General features: G+C 36.3%; 1 protein-coding gene across 1 annotated transcript in view; it reads left to right on the forward strand.

The window, feature by feature from the left end:
* col11a1b (collagen, type XI, alpha 1b) overlaps positions 1 to 26,346 on the forward strand; it is an 81,274-nt gene that overhangs the window by 20,300 nt on the left and 34,628 nt on the right. Inside the window, exons 5-23 of the mRNA XM_058761109.1 lie at positions 4,462 to 4,587; positions 7,922 to 8,020; positions 8,642 to 8,722; positions 10,034 to 10,339; positions 11,065 to 11,124; positions 13,980 to 14,021; positions 14,161 to 14,223; positions 15,707 to 15,781; positions 16,195 to 16,278; positions 16,519 to 16,575; positions 17,979 to 18,032; positions 19,245 to 19,298; positions 19,836 to 19,889; positions 20,965 to 21,018; positions 21,754 to 21,807; positions 21,910 to 21,954; positions 23,903 to 23,956; positions 24,048 to 24,092; positions 25,209 to 25,262. Of these exons, the coding sequence (XP_058617092.1) occupies positions 4,462 to 4,587; positions 7,922 to 8,020; positions 8,642 to 8,722; positions 10,034 to 10,339; positions 11,065 to 11,124; positions 13,980 to 14,021; positions 14,161 to 14,223; positions 15,707 to 15,781; positions 16,195 to 16,278; positions 16,519 to 16,575; positions 17,979 to 18,032; positions 19,245 to 19,298; positions 19,836 to 19,889; positions 20,965 to 21,018; positions 21,754 to 21,807; positions 21,910 to 21,954; positions 23,903 to 23,956; positions 24,048 to 24,092; positions 25,209 to 25,262 (1,461 nt within the window). The remainder of the gene's footprint in view (positions 1 to 4,461; positions 4,588 to 7,921; positions 8,021 to 8,641; positions 8,723 to 10,033; positions 10,340 to 11,064; positions 11,125 to 13,979; positions 14,022 to 14,160; positions 14,224 to 15,706; positions 15,782 to 16,194; positions 16,279 to 16,518; positions 16,576 to 17,978; positions 18,033 to 19,244; positions 19,299 to 19,835; positions 19,890 to 20,964; positions 21,019 to 21,753; positions 21,808 to 21,909; positions 21,955 to 23,902; positions 23,957 to 24,047; positions 24,093 to 25,208; positions 25,263 to 26,346) is intronic.

Below are 26,346 nucleotides of genomic sequence, written 5' to 3' on the forward strand. Positions count from 1 at the left end.
TAAGCGATGATTTAACCTTTGGCCTGGTTTAGTTTCAGTGCACACATAATGAACCAAACTTTCTTCTCTGGGCTTGACCCCTGTCGTGTAAATTGCACAGTCCTCAGGAGAATAGGGCATTAACACTTCATCAGGTAAGGGAGATAAGAATGGGTGGATGTCATGTGTTGAACTCATTTTACTCCTACTCCATTAAGTTTTGTCATGCTGTTACTAAAAACACTTCTGGGCCTTGTTCTTTCAGCTCACTTTTTGTACAGTAATCCATCCAGTTTTTATATGCATGTTATTGCTCTTTTTCTGAGCGATTCATCCATCCATGATAGAACCAGGTACTGCCCTATGGGGCAGTATATATTAGTAATCTAATATATAAAAACAGTGCATATTCTTCGCTGTGTAAGTTAAATATATATTTCTTCTTATTAAAGTTACAAAAGTGATTAAGTCAAGAGTAGAGAGATTTTCTCTTTTTTGTTGTTTGATTAACATGAACGATAGACAGCAGGGAAATTAGACTGCTGTCACTTTAAGAGCTGCCCGGATCCAATATACTGTTACACATGGTTTTCTTTCTCAGCTGTTTGCTTTCACTTAAGACCTAAATAACTGTTTATGAGGATACTTGCAAAGACGGGCATTTTGACACATAGAAGTGTGTATATTTAACTGTTCAAAGTCTATAAAGCAACAAAAATTACTCTGTTCAATACTCTCGTACTCTATGAGCACAGTCTTCACGTGTGCCTCTCTGACAGCGCTCAGAAACAATCTCTCAGACAGCACGCACATATAGCGAAATGAGTTCTCTTTCACTGCTGATTGCATTTCAACGGTTAAAATCACTTGTTTTTAAACCCCAATGTTTAAAAACGTGTGCAAGAGACGTTTTTGTGACCATGTAGCACAACAGCATTACGTGAGCTTGTAACCACGATAGCGACAATAGTTCAAAATCAGTTGACGAATTTCTACTGGTTAATCGTGTCTACCCTACCGCCCTACATTTTTTACCTGTACATGTACACCACAAAAGAAAAGATCTGTCACTACAGACTTCAGTTTAGATTTTAGAATGATTTTTTTTTTGTACAAGCTTGTTCATTTTTAGTTCAGTTATGCCAGTAGAGTCTGGTGTACAGTAATAGCAGTGGTCATTAGGTGGAAGTGATCTGAACAGTCTTGCATAAAATTGCTTTATGTCCTGCGGCACACTTGAGAATATTATTATTACCGCAGCAGGATAGACGAACGCCACCGGTTGCTGTTGTAATTAAAGGAAGAGTATGAGAAGCAGGTGAAGCTTTTGAGAATGCATTGGTTAAGGGAGTGGTTTTAGATTTTTTATTTTGTCCGGTCCGTGTACAGACAACTATAAATGTGTTTACATTAGCACTGGTTTAGCTGGCCATTTGAAAGTATCTGTCTGTCTCTCAGACAGCACTTGGGTAGCCTACATGGTACTACTGCTGCAGAAATTCTGAAATCATTGCTTCTTTAAAAAAAAAAATATATTAACTTGGTATTAACAGTAAGAACCGTTTCTTTTGACATCTGTAGCCTGGATTGTATTCAATTCCTGCCAATTTGAATGTTCTTTATATTCTAAGCCTGAACAGACTTAATAGAGCATGTAACTAATACATTTAGAGATTTTGAGTGGACTGGTGATGCACATGAAGAAAATCAAACCACAACAAGTAGCTGGTGGGGATTTTGATACCGATCTGTTGTTGGAAGTTTTTGGCCTCTTTTTCAATATTTAATATCCAGAATCTGAAATTAGCTCACTGTGCTGTACAAGGAGTTTTTCTTTGAATAGAATGTGTCTGTTATGAATTAACAGAGTACTCAGCAGTCTTTGTAAGACAGGGCAATCCCAATGGATGCTCAAGTATTCAAAGTAGATTTATATCTCCCTGTTTCCGTCGGTGTTTAGTCCAGAGCCATGCTAGTATATTATCTATGTTCTCAATAGTGAGGAAGAAGATGTGCCAGATGCTTAGAAAAACAACTCCTGTCCAGTGATGGAGAGTCATTGGATGGGACTCAGACTAGGAATAAGCTGAAAAGGGAGATGTGTTTGACCAGAGATGGATGTCAGTAGTGGGCCAACACATTTTTGACTTAATGTTGAACTAGGTCAGGCGTGTTTGAATGGTTTGTCTATGTTTGAATGCGGTCACTGAATATCAGTGTTCATGTATCAAGGGTTTCATGATGTACCTTTTTTATTTTTGTTTTTTTTGAGGGGACACCAGCGTTGTGTTATTTTAGTATTATTTATATATTATAATATATATAATATTTTTATTTTTATATTTTTAGTTTTCATTTATTTCAGTTTAAAGTCAATTTATGTGCTTTTGTCATTTTTATTAGTTTTATTTTTTTTATATATATTTCTATTTAGCTTAGGATAGAAAAGTGGATAATGGGTAAAAGATAACAAATATGATAACATTTTTCCAGATAATATATTTTTTTAAATGCTTTAGTACAATCACAATGTAAACATAATTTAGTTAATATATGATGCAACGCGTTATTTATAAAGATTTGCAGTTAATATTTTTCTCACACAATAAAAATTGATATTTTTGGATGTAATTGATATACAAAATATCTTGATGTCTTCATATTTTAGGAAGTTGGTCCCTTATAATCATGATATTTGGGAGTCCTTGGTATAAAGGTTGAAAACAATTGCCTCAGATTACAAGATGACCAGGCCCAGGCAAAATTTGCTGACTCGTATATTTTCTGTGCTGATTTTACAGTATGTGAAAATCTGTGAAATTCTGCCACAGCTTTTCAGAAAAACACTGCTTCTTACCTACATTAATCGTACAACTTTTTTTGAAATATAAAGTTGCATTTAAAATGCATTTGGCTCCTAAACATGTGTTAGTTCTTAATCATGAGATGTATGTTGTATAGAGGGATTTCAGAGCTCTCCAGTGTGTACAAGGATTTATTGGTCATGCTTGCAGGAAGCATCATTTTGGTACCATAAAATGTCTTCCAGCGCCTTAAGCTCCTACAGATGTAGACCCTGTAATTTAATGTCGTCTGCATGTTAGCATTCTCCTCCACAGGCCACCCCGCTTGACTCGACTTTACACGCCAATCAAATCAAATAAATCTGTATTCATTTACCTTTGCCCTTCTTTGACTTTTTTACCTATTTACGATGCATTATATCAGTATGGCACAGGGGGTCTGAGTCTGAGCGGGTCAGCAGAGGTATTCTGCGGTTTCTCCAGCAGTAGTTTACATTCTCAGCAGAGTCAGACAGTTCCCGCTTGAAGAATTCCTCGGGTTCGGCTTGTGCACGGAGCTGTTTGGCCTTTGTGTCGAGGTGGGAGAAGGGATCTTATTTCCTTTCCCAAAATTTTTATGAAAAACAGACGGCCTCAGATATTTCACATCAGCACGGGTGCTGGTTATTTTTCTTGCCATTCCTCAGTCATTAACGTAGGACCACTCTGAAATGTGACTCACTGTGGAGCACAATAGTGCTTTTTGAATAGGACACAGATTAGTGGCCGTTTCGACGTGTGCTCGCACAGCGCTGAACCTGCGCTTTTGTTCTTCCTTGTTTTTTCAGCTGAGCAGCACGTCTGCCTTTTTCCTGTTTGTGAGCAAATTTTGAGAGGCTGGGAAAGAAACTCATGACAGAAAGAGGGGCTAATGCTCAATGCCCCGCAGATACTTTCGATGTTATCATGCATATTGTTCTCTGTGACACATAGACACATGCTTATTTGATTTAGTACAATATCAAAAGATGGATTCTGCGGTGAGCAGCTGTTCATTGTTATGTGCCAGAATAGGACTCATGGTTTCTCAGATATTTCTTCTCTGTTAGTCTGTATGTGTGTGTATTTCTCCATCTGTCTGTCTGTCTGTCTGTCTGTCTGTCTGTCTGTCTGGTCTGTCTATCTGTCTGTCTATCTGTCTGTCTGTCTGTCTGTCTGTCTGTCTGTCTCTCTATCAGTCGGTCTGTCTGTCTGTCTGCCTGTCTATCCGTCCGTCTATCTATCTATCTGTATGCCTATCTGTCTGTCTATCTGTCTATCTGTCTATCTATCTATCTATCTATCTATCTATCTATCTATCTATCTATCTATCTATCTATCTATCTATCTATCTATCTATCTATCTATCTATCTATCTATCTATCTATCTATCTATCTGCCTATCTGCCTATCTGCCTATCTGCTTATATGCCTATATGCCTGCCTATCTATCTGTTTGTCTGTCTGCCTGTCTATATCTCTATCTGCCTATATGTCTGTCTGTCTGTATGCCTGTCTGTCTGTCTACCTGTCTGCCTGTCTATATCTCTATCTGCCTGTCTATGTATCTGTCTATCTGTCTGTCTAGAAATGGCATATATAATTTTTATGTATAGACAACCAGTATATTTCTGATAAATGTCTCTGTGATGTCATCCAGGGAGACATCCAGCAGCTTCTTTTGGTGGCAGACCCTCGTGCAGCCTATGACTACTGTGAACACTACAGCCCTGACTGTGAAACCCCCCATCAAGAGACACCACAGGCCCAGGAACCCGAGGAAGAGGTCAGTACGTGTCTGGATCTGACCCAGACGAGTGTGTTGTGTGTGGTTATGTGATGATGTATTAATGGATTATATACGGTCTACACCCACAGCTTCTGTCTGGGGCTTTCTTAGGCCTGGATTCAAAAACATTGCCAAATATCTGAATTATCCATTAGTGTTTAGTAGGGATATACTGTATATGAATAATCGCCTAGTTGGGTTTTTGTTCTGCAACAACTAGTTTTCCAGTAAAAACACTGTTCAAGATCTTCAAATTGATTTCCTTTGGTGCTTTTGCCTCGTATCCAGAAAGACCAGAAGTATGTACTTTTCCAATAAATGTCTCATCTAAACATCAGTGTTACAAATAAATGCATTAGGTGGCGCTGTGGATACTTGATGCCAAGGTGAGGGAAGGTCATCATATATTTACAAATGTTTTATTATATTTGTATGTGTGTGTGTGTGTGTGTGTGTGTGTGTGTGTGTATATATATATATATATATATATATATATATATATATATTCATATTTGTCATACTAGTGTTAGTATATCTATTTTTTTTTTTATAAGTGAATCAACTAAAAAATATTTTAAATGTCCACCCCTATTATTCAGACTATTATTGTGGTACAGAACATTTTATTAGAGCTGCTGGTCTGAACAAACTGTCCTTACGGAATCAATTGTGAATCACAACTGTGATCTAGAGGGATTAAACTCTTCTGCTAATCCCGAATTGAAACAGTGCGGTTTGTCTGGTTTTCGATATTAAGCTTTTTCAGTGCGTCAATGCTTTCCAATAATATTTCATAGAATAACCAATGAGCTCACTGTGGAAACTATTTTTCCCCCTGCCACAAAGTCTGAGCCCACTTTTGAGTGGTGTGGAAATATATTTTTCTTTAATGACTCCTGCATGCTCGCTGGGAAAGCCTACTTTCTCCCTCCACAGCTAACTCTGGAATACCTGGAAAAGTGAAGTTATGTCTCTCAGCTGTTAAAGAACTCCTGATTGTAACATGATGATAAATCACTGTAACGGCTCCTTGGGGTATTGAGAACTACACCACAACAGTGGATGGAAAATGTAGCTTCACGTATCATGGAAGACGCCAGAGCAAAACCAATGGAGAAATCAGCGAATTAATACAGAGCGGTAAAAACTAATTAAATAACTGTATAGTCAGCTTTTTAAAAGCAGATGATATATAGCTTTATAATCCGTGTTAACTTACTAGTGCTGTAACTCAGTCCAGCATCAGCAGCCTAACATCTATATCTTTTAGGAAGAGCAGAGAGCTTGGACGCAGGCCCGTTATTTTCTCCTGCAAGGAGCTCCCCTGCACCGTACCAAATGCTTTAAGACACGTGTGGGAAATGGGGACGCATTTTTAATGGCCCAAGACAATATTTATGCTTTTCATCCAGCTCGCTGGCTACAGCCATGGCAGGCTCCAAGCCTGGCAAGACCCTTTAATGCCGTAAACCGACTCGCAGCTGGATATTTCTTCCTTTTCGCTTCTCTTCTGCAGCCAGTGGAATGCAGCCAGTCCACCAGGCCTCAGTTCTTTTTTCTCTGTTATTTTTATTAGCTCAGCTGATGCACAGGGACTTAAATTCATCCCTTTCTGATGGACAAAGGCACATCACAGAATGCCTGTTAACTTGCTATACCACTACAATCTACTATACCTCACCTTATGCTCATGCACCTTAATACAATAAGAGAGGAAAACAAGCAGAGAATTGGAAACATATGTTTATGATTGCTCGTTTGTCATAAACAACGTAAGTAATTTATTACTGGGAAGGACTTAACAATAGCTCTTTGTTGAATTGTTAAATTGATTGCTATTTAAGTGCTTAACAACTTTCAAAAACTGTTTGTGCGCAAGTGGCTTAGGAGTGTAACATTTAATTTACACGCTTTATAAGAAGCAGAATTATCCAATAAATTAATTATAAATTGCAAAGTGCCATGAATAATATACACCGTGAATACCATGAGCTCTGTTTAACTTTTCACAAAAAAAAAAAAAAAAATCCGCACAGGGTTTTCATGCTAATTGCTGCGTTCATTTTATGTTGGTATTATACGTTCTGTATCAAAGTGCCAGAATGTACAGTAATACCAACAATTTTTATGTTCATTGGCAATATTATATTACCTTTTTTTTTGTTTTGTTTTTTTGTAATCATCAGTAATTCTCTTCTTTGGATGTAGAACATTTAACTAAAGTACCAGTGGACTGATAAGGCAGGTGCCTCAAAATTATGAAATAAAATAGAGCATTAGCAGGCAGTCTTATTATATTGTTTTAATACACTTTAAGACACTTTTTTTTTTTTTTTTTTTTAGCATTTTCACTATCACATACCCACATGATCTGACATTTGAAGTGCATTTTTATGTTTTATAGAGGTTGAATTTTCTTGATCTTATGTGCATTTTCACTGGTGACAAGAATACTGTTTACTTATGTCTCTTTTTCTAATTACAAGTTACTGGTACTCATTGATTATTTTGGCACAGTGTTAATACTTATCTTTAAAAAAAAAAAATTACAGGTTTAATCTCCAGTAGGGATGGCACTGGAGAGTTACACTATAGTAAACTTCATTATTGGACCTTATTCATGACATTCATGAGATTTGTATTAAGATTATGGAATTTAATGTGACTGGATACATGGATTTCCACAGAAATTCATTCTGCTCGTGTTTCATTAATGAGGCCCAGTTGGGCTAAAATAATTTATTTTGTGCTTTTGTACCATAAAATGATTTTAATGAAAATGTGTAAAAATATGTTGTGCAAATCATCAAATCAAACTAAGCCATTTGACATTACTGATTTGATGGTTTAAATGGAAGGGAAGGTCAACAAAATTAAAGTTCTCAAATATTTAAACTACAAAACGGTTTTGTAGTTCACTGATCACCCATCACCTCAATGGCATACCTAAGTGCATTTTGCGTGATTTGAAATTCTTATATTTGTATTAAATGTGATATGCCAATAATGTATGCTACAATGCATCTTACCCTTAGTACACAGTGACCCCAAAAAGCATTTGAACACTTAAAAATGTAACCTCACTTAACATTGTTGCATTAATTCACAAAATATAAAATTAAGTGGTGTTTATTATTAAATAAATAAAAAAAATTACAAAAATTACAGTTCAAAATTATGGCCACAAATAAATAAGTAATTTTTATATTTTTGTTTACACTTTTTTTTTTGGATATCAGATATTCAAAAAGTGTTCAAATGTGTTTTGTGGACTGTATAAGGGCTTTGAATTCAAGTCTTTCTTTCTAACATGCATTCATCTCTCTCTCAGTACAATACTGAATACACAGATTATAATGAGTTCTATGACTACACAGAAGAAGGGACTGCCACTGAAAATCCCACTGACAACGTCGGTACTGAGACCAAGGTAAAGACTCTTGCTCATCTGTATGGCCCAGGCCCATGTCAATCACTGTGGGAATTTCTTCAGCCCGCCCACTTCCACACTGTGTGGTCTCTGATTTATTACCCCGACTCTCACGCTCTCTGTCACTTTGCCTTTCTGTCTCCTCATGCACCATCACTTTCATTCAAATACAGGCTCCAAATGTAACTTTTTGCTAGATCTTGAGAAAATGTATTGACCATACTTGAAACTGTATTTCATATTGTGTTTATCAAGAAATAATTCCACTGTCAGAAAGACAATTTTAGACAAACAGTGCAAGTCAATATATCCTATCTCAGTTTGTGATGATAAATGTAACAGAGTTTTCTTTTTTTTTTCATTTGTAGACAGTTTGATTTCTTTCAGAGTGATTTAAAGCATCTACTATTGTGTTGAAATGTGTAATAAAGTTACCAGCCAGCTGTTATTTACTTGCCAAATCTAACTTTTACTTGTACTTGAACTGCTCATGTTTCAAATTCAGATATAAACAGCTAAGAATAAGCAGTTGTTTTAAAATGAACAATAAATTAATATTCACATGTCAACATTAGATACATTTATTCATTCTGGGTGATGTGAATCTCTTGTGTGATATAGCCCAGCACTGCTGACACTGGAGACTATATTGAGCAGGACTATGGCACTGAAGCCCCTTCTGTTTCCATTCCAGTCCATGAGGTAGAGATCTGCATGCTTCTAATTTTTATTTTCCATGGTCTATTTTATGTGGGTTTCTATTTAAATAGCCTTCTTTTGGTAAAGTTTTTCTGACTTTAGAATGTTATTTTGCACCTTTTCTTATTATGTTATCTCTTATGTTATTTTCTTATTAATTTAAATAATTGCTATATTTTAGATAGTTTTAACCAAGCTATGAGAGAAAAGTAGAAAATCATCCACATTTGAGGTGCCAGCTCTACTTGAGGTGGTTCATTGTGGTTTATCTTCACCGAATGGCTGTACCTCAGTCTGATTTTTATGGGTAAAAGGCAAATAAAAAACACTATTCCATGTAACGGTTTACATTCAGCTGAAAGCAGTGAAATTATAGTATTTTCATTATTTATATTATTTCAATAGTTTGATGATTATGCCACAGTTTGTTCTAAGACATCGCACAAATGAAGGCTAAATGAAGAACATCCAGCTTTAACTGGAACAATATGTTTTGCATTTAGCGATGGCCAAACGTCTGCTTCAAATGAGGCACCTACATAAAGCACTCCTGGTATACAATACAAAGGCTGGGATTAACTAGAGAAATCTTAATTACTTTTGTTCACTGGGTGAGGAAAGCTGTCAGACTTAGCCAAAATAGTTTTCCAGTAAAAGAAAAAAAATGCTGGAAGGCATGGGATGTACAAAGTAAGACAAGAAACCAGTGCAGCATTATCACATGCAAGGTTGTTGTGGTTTGTCATTTTATTAACCAAAACGATTCAGATTTTTTGTTTCTATTCACTGCAGTGGTAAAATATTGAATGTTATAGTTGTTTGTCACATAAAGTTGCCCCCAAAAGTATTTGAACACTTTCTGACACGTTCAATATAAACTAAATGGCATATAATTAGAAAATTAGAATTTGTTTATATATGTAAAATTTATAACTATATATTGACATGCATGTATATATTTTAACAAAACAAATATGAATTGTTATTATTATAAATAGACAATATAAATAGATATGATTTTTTTTTTTTTTTACTTAAATGTCATGAAATTAATTGACAAAGAAAGCAGATTTTTAAATATATATTGTACATTTGTAAGGTCATATCATAAAATACATATATTACAGAAATTAGACCAATTAAACACTGTCATGTCTAAAATGATCCCATTTAAAATTATGCGTTGCTAGTGCAATTGTATTTTCACCTGTAGAGCTTCATTAAATGAGTTCCATTAGTTTGATTAGGTGTCTGCATTGACTAACCTCCCTGTTTCCTTCATTCGCTGACCTCCTGCCTTCCCGGGCTGGGCAGAATCCATCGCCAAAAGAGGAAATAGTAGACGACTACATTACAGGGATAGAAGAAGTTGGAGTGGATCCCACCGTTGCCACCAATGAGAATGTGGATATTATGGAGTCCAAAAGCACTAATGGTGCAGAAAACCAGGACTTTAAGGAATACGACATTAACGAATATGATGCAAAAGAGATAGACCCCAGCGTTTATGAAGATGCGTTCTATGACTACAATACTAATGGAGCTAAACCCACCGGATCAACCTACGAGAGCGAGTTTGGACCAGGCCGACCTGCTGAAACGCAGGTCACAGAGAGTAATGTGAGTTGACTTCTCCATCTTTATGTTGGAAACAAGTCAGTTGTGTGGCAAGAGAATTCTGTTTTTTTTATTGCAACCACATACTGTAACTAATTCTAATGCCCCTAATTAATAGGAATAATGTCCATTTACCTTACTATGTTACAGTATGTCTGCTGACACAGCAACACATGAAAGTTTCTTTTTGCTTGTGGTCGCTTTTTGCTTTAGCCATTTTGTTTGTGGTGTGTGGGAGACAGGAAATGAAATGTTAGCTGTGTGATTGCAGTGTTGATCTGTTTTAACTTGAGACTTCTTTTCACAGCTCAACACAAGCACTCGTTCACACAGACACTTACACACATGCACACACTGACCACAGTGGCTTTGTGCTCCTTTTCTTCATTCCTGGAGAGAGATATCATCCTGGTCCACAAATACAAAACACACATGCACACATTAATGGGCTGAATTTAATACTTGTTAAATGACTGTATAAATATTGTCAAATGACTTTCCCTGTGGATTTTATAAGTGGACATTATAGGAAAAGATCGAGTTCACACTTCTTTTCTAATCATCCTCACAGTAATCACTGAGCATGTTCACCACTTGGCTTTATAGAGTTATACAGTCCATTTTGGGCATTAGCTGTAGTACTTAATGTGCTGTTTTACAGTTGTTTGGTCTACAGGAGTAGTACTTCCTCTGTCATTAAATCTCAGTTTATTTTGCCTCTGTTGTAGGTTGGTGGTGGCTATGGTGGTGAAAAGGGGCAAAAAGGTGAACCTGCAGTCATTGAGCCGGTAGGTAAACTCTGCGTGAAGCTTTTACAAGTACCAAATGAAATGCAACTACTCATAATGCATCATATTTTCCCTCTCAATAGTGCGGCAGTTAAGAATGTGGCAGACTGCAAACAGTTATATAATATTATATAAAAATAAAAGTTAACACTTTAGTGTAGGGGCCAATTCTCACTATTAACTAGTTGCTTATTATCATGCCTATTATTAACATATCGGTTGTTTATTTGTACTTATAAAGCACATATTCTGCATGACCATATTCTACAACCTGAATTCTGGAAATGTTGGGACGTTTTTTTAAATTTGAATAAAATGAAAACTAAAAGACTTTCAAATCACATGAGCCAATATTTTATTCACAATAGAAGACAGAGAACATAACAAATGTTTAAATGGAGAAATTTTACACTTTTATCCACTAAATGAGCTCCTTTCCAATTTGATGCCTGCTACAGGTCTCAAAAAAGTTGGCGCGGTGGCAACAAAAGGCTGAAAAAGCAAGCCATTTTGAAAAGATTCAGCTGGGAGAACATCTAGCAACTAATTAAGTTAATTGGCCTGTAACATGATTAGCTATAAAAGGGATGTCTTAGAGAGGCAGAGTCTCTCAGAATTAAAGATGGGCAGAGGCTCTCCAATCTGAGAATCTTTAAAAACAATGTTCCTCAAGTCAAATTGCAAAGGCTTTGCAAATCTCATTTACAGTGCATAACATCATCAAAAGATTCAGAGAAACTGGAGAATCTCTGTGCATAAGGGACAAGGCTAAAGACCTTTGTTGGATGCCCGTGTTCTTCGGGCCCTCAGACGACACTGCATCACTCATCAGCATGATTCTGTCATTGACATTACTAAATGGGCCCAAGAATACTTCCAGAAACCACTGTCGGTAAACACAATCCACCGTGCCATCTGCAGACTGTTTCAAAGTGGAAAAGTGTTCTATGGTCAGACGAGTCCAAATTTGACATTCTTGTTGGAAATCGCAGACGCCGTGTCCTCCGGGCTAAAGAGGAGGGAGACCTTCCAGTGTGTTATCAGCATTCAGTTCAAAAGCCAGCATCTCTGATGGTATGGGGGTGCATAAGTGCATATGGTATGGGCAGCTTGTATGTTTTGGAAGGCACTATGGCACTATGAATGCTGAAATGTATATAAAGGTTTTAGAGCAACATATGCTCCCCTCCAGACGACGTATATTTCAGCAGGACAATGCAAAACCACATACTGAAGCTATTACAACAGCATGGCTTCATAGTAGTAGAGTCTAGGTGCTCAATTGGCCTGCCTGCAGTCCAGATCATTCACCTATAGAGAACATTTGTCACATCGTTAAACGAAAAATACGTCAAAGACAACCACGAATTCTTCAGCAGCTGGAAACCTATATCAGGCAAGAATGGGACCAAATTCCAACACCAAAACTCCAGAAACTCATAACCTTGATGCCCAGACGTCTTCAAACTGTTTTGAAATGAAGAGGAGATGCTACACTATGGTAAACATGCCACCGTCCCAACTATTTTGAGACATATAGCAGGCATCAAATTTGAAATTAGCTCATTTAGTGGATAGAAGTGTACAATTTCTCCATTTAAACATTTGTTATGTTCTCTATGTTCTATTGTGAATAAAATATTGGCTCATGTGATTTGAAATTCTTTTAGTTTTCATTTTATTCAAATTTAAAAAACAAAGACCCAAACAAAAGCTGAACCAACATTTCCAGAATTTGGCTTGTACGTCCCTAATCTTACCCAATACCTTAACTCAGGGTTCCCAAACTCGTTCCTGGAGCCTCCTCAACACTGCACATTTTGCATGTCTCCTTTATCAATCACACCTGATTCAACTCATCAGCTCATTAGTAGCAACTCCAAGACCTGAAATGGGTCTGTCAGACAAAGGAGACATGCAAAATGTGCAGTGTTGGGGAGGCTTCAGGAACGCGTTTGGGAACCCCTGCCTTAACTTAACTACCTTACTAGCTATTAATAAACAGCAAATTAAGAGTTTATTGAGGCAAAAGTCATATTAAACGGTTTGTTAATAGTGAGAATTGGACCTTAAAATAAAGTGTGACCAAATAAAATTAATAATTGTATATTAGTATATACAGTACCATTCAAAAGTTTAAAGTTGGGAGGATTTTTAAATGTTAAATGATTTTTTAAAAGTCTTATTCTCACCAAGGCTGTATTTATTTGATCAAAAATACAGTAAAAACAGTAATATTCTGAAATATTATTACAATTTAAAACAATTGTTTTCTGTTTTAATATATTTTAAACTATTGTATTCCTTTGAAGGCAAGGCTGAATTTTCAAGAGCCTTTACTCCAGTCTTTAGTGTCACATGCGAGAAATCAAATTCTAAAATGTTGAATCGGTGCTCAAGAATTATTTCTTATTAATAACAATGCTGAAAACAGTTGTTGCTTTTTTCATTTAGTAGATTATTTTTAACAATGTAAAAGTTTTTACTATCACTTTTGATCAATGTAATGCATTCTTCATATGCCAATGTAGTCATACCTCCCACCTAATTATTATTTGTACAGTTGTCAAGGAAAGGGAAGATGTCAGCAGTCCAGGAAAAAAGATTCTTACATTAATACTTTCAAATGTCAATGTATTAGTCATCTGATTTTGACAGCAGTTGCATTATTCGCTTTTCTTGAATAGTGAAAAAAGGCGATTGGTTCAGTTGGACTAAATGAACCACATCTTTTGGGTTCCTGTTCACTGATTTTCTTTTTATTTCCGTACTGCTCATACTGTGAGATTTACGGCCTGCCCTGCATGCTACCATACTCATGTTTTTCTTCCTCTCTCCCCTTCAATTCTTTTCAGGGGATGCTGGTAGAGGGACCCCCAGGACCACCAGGTCCCCCTGTGAGTATCACCTTGTTCCACACTCTTTTTACACTTGACAAAATTCCATAGGAAAACTTAACTTTATGGAAAATGGCAGCATAGAGTGTTTCTGTCTGTGTTACGTTGCCTTTGACATTTCACATGTCCTTTTTGTCAGGGTCTCCCCGGCACTTCAGGTATACAAGGCTCCCCGGGCCTCCACGGAGATCCTGGTGAGAGAGTAAGTTGACATTTCCCAAAAAAATCATCCCTCATATGGGTTACCTATCTCTTAATCCTCTTTGTGGTGTTAAATGTCTTATTCACGTACCAGTTATAGGTAACTGTATCCCTGTCAGAACTTTCACAATCCCTTTCTCACTTTATTAGAGGAGTTAGACTTCCACATAAAGACAATGGTAAAGTTTACATTGTTTAAAGCATTGAGAGAATAAGCCAATGACAAGCAGCATGTCGTAACTATCTAAACGAGCAGATGTGTGCATATTACAAAGGCCTGAGGGGCCACGTTGAAACCAGATCTGCCTTTAAATCCTCACTCTATTAACACTTCCAGAGGAGCAGCAGACTTATAACCTCTCATATACATTAACACATACTCATTCTCCCAAAGATTCTTATGTTTGGTGCTGTTCGCACCATTTTTCAGAATTGTAAATGCTCTCTGTTGATAACTGAATAGAGAAAAGCTGTCCACATATTAACGAACAGCTGGATTTTTTTTCACTTTATGGTGATTCAGTTTGGCCTCTTCTTCTTAACCTCCCGTAGAGTTAACCTTTGCAGTGCATTATGGGAAACGGACAGCACTCCCACCATCATTGACCTGTGTCTCCTAGCACAAAGGGCTTTTTGTCTGTGAAGGGAAGCGATTTCCCACTCGCTTTGATCTCCATCATTTCCTCCTCTTATGAATCTGTAGCCGAAAATGCTTAATTAACAATGACGACCACTTCCCTCGATGGCCAGTACATCCTCCCTGATTTATATACAGAAGCACATGTGCACTAGGTGTCGGTGTATATGTTGCATAGAAAGGACATTTGCCCAGCCTTAAAACACACACACACACATATGGAAACAATTTAAAGTGAGCCATCTACAAGAGGAGCGTGACATGCCTGCTAAAGAGATCTCTTCCCAAAACTACCCTAGCAGCATTCCTTCATATGAGTGCATGCGTTCAAGTCCTCCCAGCTTTTCTTGTGGGGTGTTAGTTTCATCACAAGCACGCACACAAATAAACAGCGCAATGAAAGGAACTATAAACAACACAAAACATACATAAACCTCAGTATAAATATAAGGCGAAATAAACCTAAGTGTATTATTATGGGATAATGACGGGGCTTTAGCACATTAGCTATTTTTGATTTCGGGCGTAAGGAACGCTGCGGAAATCTCCTGCAGTTTAGGTGCAATTTGCAAAAGCGCCACAGCATTTTTCTCTAAACTGTTTAGTCGAGCTTTTGTTTTTGTGAACTGTTTAGGGATTTTGAGTTGATTTAGGTGACCTAACCGACAATTTTAAAATGATCCTACAGTATTTTTCCTGTATTTTAAACTTTAAAGAAACAATCTCTTTCCATGCCTATAGTTTTCTTTTTTTGTACAGCCATTTACACATTAGTTTCCCACACGCTTTATGGCTCATTTCCTTCTGTTTCCCCTCCCTCTTTTCTCCTTCTCTCTTCTTCTTTCAGGGCCCTCCTGGTCGTCCTGGTTTGCCAGGCGCAGATGGAGCTCCGGGGCCCTCTGGCACCATCCTCATGTTGCCGGTAAGCTCGTCCAACCCATACATTTCCAGTGATTCTGATTAAGGACAAGATTTTCCAGCCTGCAATCTTAGAGAAACCACTGAACTTATCTCAAAATCAGCTGCAAATGGCCACTTCCTCTAACATTGGACAAATTACTATCATTGTAAACGTCCAAGCAGGTTATGAATTGTTACAGCTGCGAAAAACCCTAACCCCACCCCGTAACCCCACTGCACTCACGCTACACCCAAAAGTCTACATTAACTCTACACAAACTGGCACTTTGCAGCCCAGATGTAAAGCCATAATGACAAGACCGTTGAGGCCGCTTTATGTTGTAGTGACTCCAGTGGCTCCTCTAAATTCCAGCATGCAGTAAAAGCACTGAAATAAACTTCCAATTTCTGTGTTTGTGGATGATTCTCTGACAGTTCCGTGCTGGTGGGGAAGCTCACAAAGGTCCGGTGGTGACAGCACAAGAAGCTCAGGCCCAAGCCATCCTCGCCCAGGCTCGGGTGTGTAACCTTTGTTCATGTTGCCCATGATTTTTTATTTTGGCTGAAACGAGTGTGTTAGGTGCAGAGAATGTATATGAGTAAGTTTAAAGGGACTGTTAAAACTAAGACAGGTTTATAGTTCTCATAACACTGTATGGTACATGGAAATGTACAAGTTGCCAGTAACACAACATATGTACTCTACTGCAGTTAATGTCAGGTTTGCATTTTTTTTGACCATTTACTTCGTCACTGCAGTTGACTATGAGGGGACCACCTGGCCCAATGGGATTGACAGGACGTTCCGGCCCTGTGGTGAGTGTTCCATTTCTAAGTGACATTTAATAATGACTATATAATTTGAGGAAAACATTAAATGAAATTATTCATTTTCAACAAATTAAAACTATGTTCTATTACTACTGTACCACTTTCACTTCATATGTTGAATATATTTTTACAAGCTTTTTACCCAAAATTTGCTGGGTAAATGTTGGTAAGTAATTGTTATGCAACAAGAAATCGAGATATATTTAATAAAGCAAAATATATCTATAAAAAAAAAATGTATAAAATACATTTCATGAATAGGTGACATTAGATTTTAATAATGCTTTAATCAGTTGCCAATGTTTCTGTGACAGTATGCCTTTTTTATTTAAAAAACATGAATAATTTTCAATGTAAATTAATAAATAATTTAATTCAATAAACGCTAAACCGTTTTACAAACCTAAATACATTATATTGCACAAAATGAAATTAAGTTGTTAACAAGAAGTTAAGGCATTGTGATGCTTGTTCAATTTATGTGTTTAATTTATTATTATTATTATTATTATTATTGCTGTTGTTGTTGTTGTTTTGTTTTTAGAAAACATTAATCATTTTCAATGTGATTTAATTTAATAAGCAGTTTTGCAAACATAAATATATTGCACACAATGAAATTAACTTGTAAACAAGAAGTTAAGGCATTGTGATGCTTGTTCATGTAAATGCATTTAATTTATTATTATTTTTTCATTTATTTGGAAAACATGAATAATTTTCAATGTAAATTAATTACATTAAATTAAATAAACAGTTTTACAAACCTATATACAGTATATATTGCACACAATGAAATTCAGTTGTGAACAAAAAGTGCATTGTGATGCTTGTTCAATTTAAATGCATTTAATTCATTATTATTATGATGATGATGTAGATGAGGGGCACAGAAGAGCACATGAAATAAACATGATCTAAAATCCACATGCATGCAAGATTTACCTTCGTGAATGTCTCTTTTCTTTTCCCATGTCTTCCTTTCAAACCCAACTTCCTCCAGTTGACATCACACAAACACTGATAGGAACATGTGTTGCTTTCATCTCGCTATGATTTATGACTAGAAAATGAACAGTTCTTCGGTGCTGATGTGCTTTCAGGCTGTCTGCTGTTTGTTTTCACGTTCCCTTCTCAGATTTCCTTTGTCATTTTTGTGTTTCTGTATTTTATCCTCTTGAGATGAATCATACTAAGAATGCCACTAGAATTTCTCTCATTCTTTTCCACAGCTGCCTCCAAATCAAATGCCCTTTAAAAGCAATGGCAGAGGAATGTGTTTGGGTAGCCAGAGTGTGACCCAAACACAGCTCCACGCATATGATATTGGTGTTTAGAGAGGTGTGTGAGACGTAAAACTCATCTGTGTATGTGTGCGTGTGTTTCAGGGTGGTCCTGGTGCACCTGGTGCTAAAGGGGAAAGTGGAGATCCTGGCCCACAGGTGACTATGTCTCTTTTTTAACAACCTGTTTAACAACAGCTTTAATCCGAATTGTAATCCTGATTAGAACAATGGTATGACTATTCCTGAGACTCAGCTATCTGATCATTATTCCTAGTAGTTTGCACTACCATTCAAAAGTTTTAAAAGAAATTAAATTAAAAGACATTTATAATGCTACAAAATATTTAGATTTGAAATAAATGCTGTTCTTTTAAACTTTTTTTTTTTTAATAAATAATCCTGAAAATAAATAAATAAATGTATCGCTTCACAAAAACAGCACAATTATTTTCAACATTGACAATAGTAAGACATTTTTCTTGAGCTGCAAATTAGCATATTAGACTGATTTCTGAAGGATCATGTGACACTGAAGACTGGAGTAATGGCTACTGAAAACTGCATTTTCCAAACCTAAACTTTTGAACTTTTTGACACCAAACTTTATGTAGTGTTATATACTTGTCACCTTGAGTTGGGATAATGTATTAAAAGTGCTGCACATTTGATAATCACATAATCACATAACTTTTCTATTCATTTAACGTGTTTTTGGCTGATTGAAGGCTGCAGAGTTGAGATGATTAGATGTATATTAAAAGACATAGTTCACCAAACAAATGATGATTCTGTCATCAGACGTTTCATTTTTGAGTGAACTATTCCCTAAAAGTGTGTTACATTGGAGGAAATATTGTAGTTAAAGATGCTTTTTCATGCTTTTAAGTGACTGTTTTCTTTAGGCCCACCCTGAAATTAAATTGTTTCTAAAAATGCTGCTTTTAAATGACAAAAAGAAGCCAAAGCGGAATCCAGTTGTAGTTATTGTTTGTTGTAGATTAATTAACCAAATTAGGGTGTTGCATCAGAGTTTTGCTCTGCCTCGGAGCCTACAGGTGCAGCCGCCATAAGCTTTAACGCTGTCATAACAATTAGCGTGCTTCTTTTCATGGTATAGCTTACATGCAATTGAATGTAAAATATGCTGTGGGGGTAAACACTCATCTGCAGTAAAATAGCACTTTCTACTGTAAAAACCATGCGCTTCTACTCTGGAGCAGAGAGTCTCAGTCAGCTGACGGTGAGGAAGAACTTTTAGGATTTAAGTGTTACGTCACATAAAAAGTAACAATTGCTTTTACTTAATTTTCAAAACAGCTTTGTCATTTAGCAGTACGCTTTCATTACAGAATGTTATGTGTTTTTAAGGGACCAAGAGGACTTCAGGGCTCTACTGGACCACATGGAAAAGCAGGCAAGAGGGTAAGAATAGGAAAAATCTGCTCATGCTGTTAATTGGTAGTGTTTGATTGTGGCATGACATTGAAAAAGCAAAAAGGTGACATACATAATACATCTGCAACACTGCTGCTGAAGTACTCCGGCAAAGTGAAGCTGAAAGGCTCTACGCAAGAAGCCCAGTGTTCACTCTCCAACCACGCACCAGATTTTCCGTGAAACTGTCTGTGTCTATTAGCCTTGACCTTAATTTACCTGTTTCAGCTTAACTGAATGACATATGTCTGTTGGATTCACATTCACATCTGCCAGTTTTAATACCAAACGTTTCTCAGATTCTCCTTTGACACAGTTTATTCACAGTTTTGTTATAAATGAGTCAAATTGCCACAATAACTCAATCCCCAAACGTGCCGTAGACTCAACACACCTTATTTAGGTTGTGTGTACTCGCTCGCTTCACGTCATCTCCTGTCTCACATTAATTCAGCAGTTGTTTAAAACATATGTTAAGCACATTAACCTGCAGCATCAGGCTGATGATACGACCTGGTTTTACAGGGCCGAAATGGAGCCGACGGAGCCAGAGGAATTCCTGGAGAATCAGGAGCCAAGGTAAAATCATCTCGGACTCAAAACACACTTGGCACTGATTGAGGTTTCAGAACTGCTTCTTTTGTATTGAAAACTGGGAGTGGGAGTGTTTGTTACTGTGTGTCTGGGTCATATAATTACTGATTTTGAATTAATGAGTTAATCTCTACTAGCTAAAATAATCATTTAAATTAAACGTTGTTATAACATTGATAATGTTGTGGAATTATAGCAATAATTTATTAAATTATCAGACTAATGTTTTTGTTTGATTTAGTAACAAGGAAATGATAAACAAAAGGTAACACTTTATTTTAAGGTCCAAATCTCGCTATTAAGCCACTATGGTAACACTTTAGAATAGGGAACACTTATTCACTATTAACTACAACTTTTCCCTCAGTAAATTCCTAATTTGCTGTTTATTAATAGTAAGGTAGTTGTTAAGTTTAGGTATTGGGTAGGATTAGGGATGTAGAATAAGGCATTAACATGTGCTTAATTACTACTGATAAATGGCTAATATTCTATTAATATGCATGCTAATAAGCAACTAGTTAAGATACCCTAAAATAAAGGGTTACCGAAATGATTAACTATGACTTTTGCCTCAGTAAACTCCTAATTTGGTACTCATTAATAGTTAATAAAGTAGTTGTTAAGTTTAGGTATTGGGTAGGACTAGGGATGAAGAATATGGTCATGCAGAATATGTGCTTTATAAGTACTAATAAACAGCCAATATGTTAATAATAGGCATGCTAATAAACAAGTAGTTAATTGTGAGAATTGGTCCCTACATGAAAGTGTTGCCAAATAAAAAGATCGGTCTGATTATTTGCAGTTCAGGCCTAAATAATAGCTGTAAGTGGCCATTTTATCTTCAGAAATAAAAAAAAATAAAAAGTCAGATGTATTGTTTTAGTCAGATGTGACTGTTTTTATTTTGTTCGATTTTTTTAATCAATACACAGCCTTAGTTTTAAGGAAATTACATGGGCAGAAATAAGTAACATAATAAATGCGTAAAAACATGCACTTAGGTTTTAACTTTGACAGCCCTATTTTTATTCTCATTGTAATTACTGTCTAACAGGGGGACCGAGGATTTGATGGACTTCCTGGTCTTCCTGGTGAGAAAGGACACAGGGTAAGTGCTGAGCTATTCTTAAGAAAACTCATATGTAGTTTCCTTTCATTGTTGTAATACTTGAAATGAAAGCGAATTGTTCTAGACAGCAGAACGCATGCCTGACCACCACCCGTGAGAAAATGTCTTTTTAATGTTCAATTATCAAACTTCCAGCTTGTCTCGAACAGCGCTTTATGATTATGGGAACAATTCCTGCCTGGTTTCATTTTATTCCTCAGCAGCAGTTTTCCTACAGAAATCTACTATATTGCGTTAACTCTATTTGAAAAGCTTCTCGACGGCTCCTGCCAAGACATTTTTATAATGTCCCATGTCTGCCGCTGTACGTTTTGTTTAGTGTGCTGACAGTCATAGTGGCAGGAGAAGTTGATCTCATTATAGAGGCACTGGGGGTTGTTTGGCGTGCTTGCGTTCCTCTGGCAAATGAAAGCTGCCCTCGCTAGGCACAGCAGAGTGTGGCTTGCTTGGCCTGGGCAAGTATAGTGAAAGAGGCCCGCAGATCACAGGGAGCTGTGTATATTTCCAGCCAAAGTGCTGTCCTCTTAATCCTGCCCTGAGTAATTACAGGCCCCGCTATGTTATAGCCTCTTCTTATAGGGATGCAGTCTTATAAATAGTGGTCATGGGCCCTAACAATGCATGGAGCCAAAAGTAGGCAGGCAGGCAGGGACAGTAATAATATATTTACTCTTTTTCTCCCTCTGTCATTTAATCTCTTTCGTTTTCTTTTAGGGTGAGGCAGGTCCTATCGGCTCACCAGGCCCTCCAGGAGAGGATGGACCGAGGGTGCGTTTGTCCAAGTGACATTAATTTCTTATTTTGATTCATATGTACTTGCATATGTGTGTGCAGACACGTTGGCAAGTGTGTTTGTGCTCTTGTCTGCAGGGTGAGGATGGTGAGATTGGACAGAGAGGAATGCCAGGAGAAAGTGTAAGCATCTCCATCTCTATTTGCATTTTGTATTCTCTTGTCATGAATTCCCTTCAAAATATTTTTTTTATGTGAACTATTCAAAGCTTAGTAGACATTGTTTGAAGTTTTAACCCTCGTTTGCATCACGGTGTAGGCACAGACTTATTAAATATTTCCAATATTATGAAGTAGTTCCTGTTTGACCCTGGCAAAAGATAAGAAAAAAAATTCTAGATATGCTAACATTCAAAGGTTTGGGGCAGTTAGAAAAAAAAAACTGTATCACAGTTTCAACTGTTTTCAACATTAATTAATTTATAATAAAAATGTTTTTGAGCACCAAATCAGCATACTAGAATGATTTCTGGAGAATCATGTGACACTGAAGACTGGAGTAATGGCTGCTGAAAATTCATGTTTGCCATCATGGCAATAAATTATATATTGAAATATATTAAAATAGAAAGTATTTATTTTAATTTGGAATACTATTTCACAATATTACTGTTTTACTGTATTTTGATCAAATAAATGCAGCCTTAGCATAAGAGATTTCTTAAAAAATAAAATCGACTCCAAACTTTTGAACGATTGTGTAGTTTTAATTCATGAAGTGTTTAAGACCACAAGTAATGTGACCTTTTCGTGTAAGGTGTGTATTATCAAGTTAAAACTTTGTGTATAATCTAATTAGGATAAGTGAAGTATCAAGTTAACAATGTTAAGCGTGTTTTTGAGTTGCTCTCAGGACAGAACATGAGGGTTATTAACTTCACTTTATGCCTAAAAGACCTTGACTGCCCACTATAATCACTCTTCACGGCCCACCCTGCTCTTTCCACCTCAAATCTCAGTATTTGTTGCTCATTGCTCATTGAGGTAATGGCTCTGTATAGGAAAGGAACGCTGCAGTTTTCTATTTTCTTCAGCTCTCTTTCTTTCCCTGTTTCTCACGACACACTAATAGTCTCACATATTTAACTCGCTCTTTGACTAAATACTCCATCAGCAGAGATCTAACAAATAACAGAATCAGCCCTGAAGATGTAGAACCTAATTGGAGCGAGTCCCACAGTTGATGTAGTGAACCTCTGGGTCTGCAGCAGAAACTCAATGTGCCTTTATTTCTGTTTTACATAGTTGTTTCTAAACCACTTTGAATTAATTAATAAAAAGCATATTCAGGGTGTCATTTCTTAAACCTTGTGCTCAGACCGGAAAAATAATAATTAACCTTTATTTTTCATTTAAGATGATTTTAATATATCTCTCTGAGTTGATCCAAACACAGTATGCAGATATTATTGAAGCCTTTATCAGTCTGGATCACAAAATAGTCATATTTTTGAAAAATGTAACTGTTATACAATGTAACTACAGGGGGTTTACATTTACATTTGCACTAAACAATATATGACATTGAGTTAACGTCAACCACAGCTGAAGTTCAGCTGAATGTTTTGTTTTCCCTTCACTTTAACTTATATTACTCATCAATAATGATAGTATTTTAATGATATTGTAGTGAAATCATCATCATAAAGTGATGTTTAGTGACCTAAACCAAGGCTTGCTGGTTCACGATGCTGGTCCACGATGCCTTTTGATTTGTCCTGCCATGCCATATTATAAAAGGGGGTTAATACGATTTAGGTGAATGCGATTGTTTTTTTTTAATGTAAATTTTAATATAATGTTGGATATAATTCAACATTTATTTTTTAGCCCACAGCCCTCAATGTAGTTTGCTTTTTGGCTCTTTATAGTAGAACGTTTGACCAAATCTCTTGTAAAAGTATGTATAAATATGGTACTTGTTGTAACTCAAAATACAACACATATGTACTGTAAAAAGGGTCCATGCTCCATATCTCTATCTACCAAGGGGTCTTTTGGCCTGGACTACTTGTGTTCAGTATAATGGACTGATTAGTTCTCACAATATGTCTCTTTTATTTATTACCAGGGTCCAAGAGGACTTCTTGGCCCCAGAGGTTCTGCTGGGACCCCTGGACAGCGTGTATGTACCATAAACACCACACTTGCTTAATTACAACTGTACAAAGAGCATGAAACTCACAGCCAAAAACATTTGTTTTATTCACATGCAGGGTCTTCCTGGATTGGATGGACCACCTGGCCCTAAAGGAAATATGGTAAGGACTTTCTCTCCCCTGCTTTAGTAGTGTGTTTATCACAGAAGAGAACCTCTTCTGGTCACCTCATGAAGGGGTATCCTGGTTAACTGTCTTTTGCTGACAACCTCTTACCTCTCTGAACCATATTTGTTGTCCTGAGTAAAGGTCACATCTAAGTAAGGCTAATAGACGAGAGAAACACAGTAGGCCTGGCAGGAGAGAGCTAATGTCACTGTTACTGCAGCAGCAGGGGGGTGATCTTTGACCTGGAAGTACTGAAATTAAGAAGGCATGAAGTCTGCCACTAAAATATGCAAGACAGGAAGTGTAGGATTCATGTAGGCATGCATTTCAATGTTTTTTTACCATGATTCTATTCGTTTCTTATTCATTTGTTTACAAACTGTGGTCTGTGAAGAATTCAAATCGGTCACTGGGATTGACTGATTGAAAAAAGAATCATAATACAACAAAATATGTAAAAATAAAACAAAAAATTAAAAAAGAAGAACCTAACTGAATTAACTAATAAATCATCCTAGCAGTGACATAACTGATTGTGCTTTCATTAATGTCATGAATAAGTGTTTGTTGTCTCACTTCAATAATGTAGATCAAAGTTATACATCAGTATACATAAGTGTTAGGTCCAACTTTTTAGCTAGCAAATAGGTTCATTAAATACTAGGAGTATCACTGAGTTAATTAATAAATTATATATATATATATATATATATATATATATATATATATATATATATATATATATATATATATATTTATTTATTTATTTATTTTCCCCATTCACTCAAGGTCTCACTCTAACTACAGCTGCCTTTCTTACACAGTTTGTTATAAAATTTGTAACCATCTCTATGTCTCTTCCTCTTTGCCAGTGGTTTAAAGCTGCTATAATAGATTTTATTACAGTAGGCTGTGCAATTCAGGAAAGACGGCCAATAGAAAAAGATGGATTTGCAATTTTCACGTGTCTGTTGTTTAACATGTAGAGTATTTTTGGAGTTTGAGGTATTGGGACTGTTTTTCATATCTTTATAAAATGTCATAGGCTCCCTGGAGCAGTGAAGTGTAGGAATAATAATAGTGTTGTGTTTTTGTTAAATGTTGTAACAGGGTCCTCAAGGAGAGCCTGGACCTCCTGGGCAACAGGGGAACCCCGGTCCGCATGTAGGTATCAGTCAGTTGATCACCTTCTGCCAGTCTGCTCTTTTTCTCACTCTTTTCTCAGACAACCTGATTGTGTTTTTCTAATCAAGAATCCTTCATTTCCCATTTTCTATGACATTTTTGTGGCCTTTAGTCATTGTCTATTAGCTTTGAAGTAATCTATACACTACTGAACTCCTAAAAGTTGACAAAAACAATCTTTTGAAGATACACTATATATACACTACTGTTCAAAAAGGTCAGTAAAAGGTCAGTTTTTTAAGAAATTAATATTTTTATTTAGCAATTTCAAATCAATGCTGTTCTTTTAAACCCTCTATTCATCAATAAAAAATAAAATAAAATAAACCCACTAAACTATTATTCAGAACAACTGTTTTCAACATTGATCAAATCAGCATATTAGAATGATTTCTAAATTGTCATGAGACACTGAAAACTGGAGTAATGGCTGCTGAAAATTCAGCTTTGCATCACAGGAATAAATTACATTTGAAAATATATTCAAATAGAAAACAGTACTTTTGAATGATAAAAATAATTCGCAATATACTGTTTAAGCGTATTTTTTATCAAATAAATGCAGCCTTGCTGATGCCAAACTTTTGAACAGTAGTGTAAATGAACCAAAAACACAGATGATTCATGTTCTTGTACTGAGTAGAATTTTGTCCAGTCAGATGCTTTCCAGAATGAGAAAGCCCCTCCCCCAAATCATGTTTATGACTGTGACGTACAACACCTTTTTGGCTAGTTTAAAAGAAAAAGGGAACCCACCCCTTCAATATCTCCCACACAAACTTCCTATTTTAATTGGAAATATGTCAACACAGTGATTTCATTGATTTATTACATGCTCTTTTTATGCATGTTCTGTTGTATTCAGTTAAAGGTGGAGCTTAATGAACTGTCATAAAAAAGTATTTGACAGAAAAAGTAATGAGGAATCAAGTATATTCACACTCATGCAGAGAATAACGTATCATGTTCGTCATTCTTTCTCAGTTTTTTTCCAATATAAACTTTACTGTCAGATTTCCCCTGAAGACTCCATGTTGTACTATCTGACTTCTGAAATCTTGTC

This window comes from Onychostoma macrolepis, chromosome 02, assembly GCF_012432095.1.
Source record: "Onychostoma macrolepis isolate SWU-2019 chromosome 02, ASM1243209v1, whole genome shotgun sequence".
Classification (NCBI taxonomy): domain Eukaryota; kingdom Metazoa; phylum Chordata; class Actinopteri; order Cypriniformes; family Cyprinidae; genus Onychostoma; species Onychostoma macrolepis.